Consider the following 1,045-nt stretch of genomic DNA (forward strand, 5'->3'; position numbering starts at 1 on the left):
CCTAGGCTCGGTCATTATCAGAATCATTCCCATCGAAGCCAACATAAATTACCGTCTGATCAGTGGTTCGGGGTATTGACAGCGTTCTTTCCAGTAGATCTGGGATGTGCCCTGCTGAACCCCAGGATACCTGGGGGTGCCCTGTTGAACCCCACAATTTTACAACTCCAGTAAGTGCAGCGCTTGCAATCGTTGTTTAGTTCATACAAAACAGAGGAAAACGCCATATTTTTCTAACCGGTAGTGGTTAAATACGAGTGAAGATAGATGAGATTTCATTTGGTCTGTTGTGACTGACCGTCCGCTGGCCTCGAGGCGAGCTGAGCGTCCGCATACTTGAGAGCGAGGATTCCGTGAAACACAGAGCACAGTAGCTGTATTCAAGTCATTCGGTGTTTTCTAGGCGGCTAATGGGAATTTTCGGACATTTTTCAAAGAATTGTGTGAGAATCCTCGAAGTACAATAATCATCTCCACTGTGTGGGTGCGTGGGCGGCGAAGTTTTGCGTATTCGTTAGGGTCTTAACCATCAGTCAAAGTCTCGAAACTTCTGACCCATACAAGCGCGTTTTGAGGCGCGTGTGGTGCTACTAGAGGACCCTTTTAAGTGGTCAACCGTACGACTTGCCAAGGGTAAGGCCTTGTAGCTTCATCTCCCCGAGGTTTTCCCCTCCAATTACAGCATAAACAGGAGCACCAGGGGGCCTCCGCTTTTCAGCCCTGCTCAGCCGAGCTGTCTTTCGCAACCTTTAGGCAACGCGCGACTTGGGCGAAGTTGAACTCAAACACATGTTCACCTTTCTGCTTGCCTTGCAGCGGTTCAGGGTACTCGGCCACACGGCGTAAAGTTACAGTAAAGCGTCACGCGCCTGACTACCAAATACAGGGGCAATGGAGGCAAGCATGATTGATTACACAGCCTCTAATGCAGAGCCTTTCCAACCAGATCCATCTTCGCAGGCCGAAAATGCTGTGCAAAGGGATTCATACAGTCGACGGCTGCGCGGCCAAAACGCCGCTTGGCGAACAGCCTTGTGGGTGGCCT

General features: G+C 50.4%; 1 protein-coding gene across 1 annotated transcript in view; it reads left to right on the top strand.

Annotated features, from left to right (window-relative positions):
• Positions 1-967: 967 nt before the first annotated feature.
• The window catches only part of EMH_0056280 (uncharacterized protein), a gene marked incomplete at both ends in the record, with an annotated part of 4,066 nt that continues 3,988 nt past the window's right edge, over positions 968-1,045 (top strand). The window contains one exon of the mRNA XM_013497342.1: positions 968-1,043. Within this exon, the coding sequence (XP_013352796.1) occupies positions 968-1,043 (76 nt within the window). The remainder of the gene's footprint in view (positions 1,044-1,045) is intronic.

Source organism: Eimeria mitis, genomic scaffold (genome assembly GCF_000499745.2).
Source record: "Eimeria mitis Houghton genomic scaffold, Emh_scaff2614, whole genome shotgun sequence".
NCBI classification, from domain to species: domain Eukaryota; phylum Apicomplexa; class Conoidasida; order Eucoccidiorida; family Eimeriidae; genus Eimeria; species Eimeria mitis.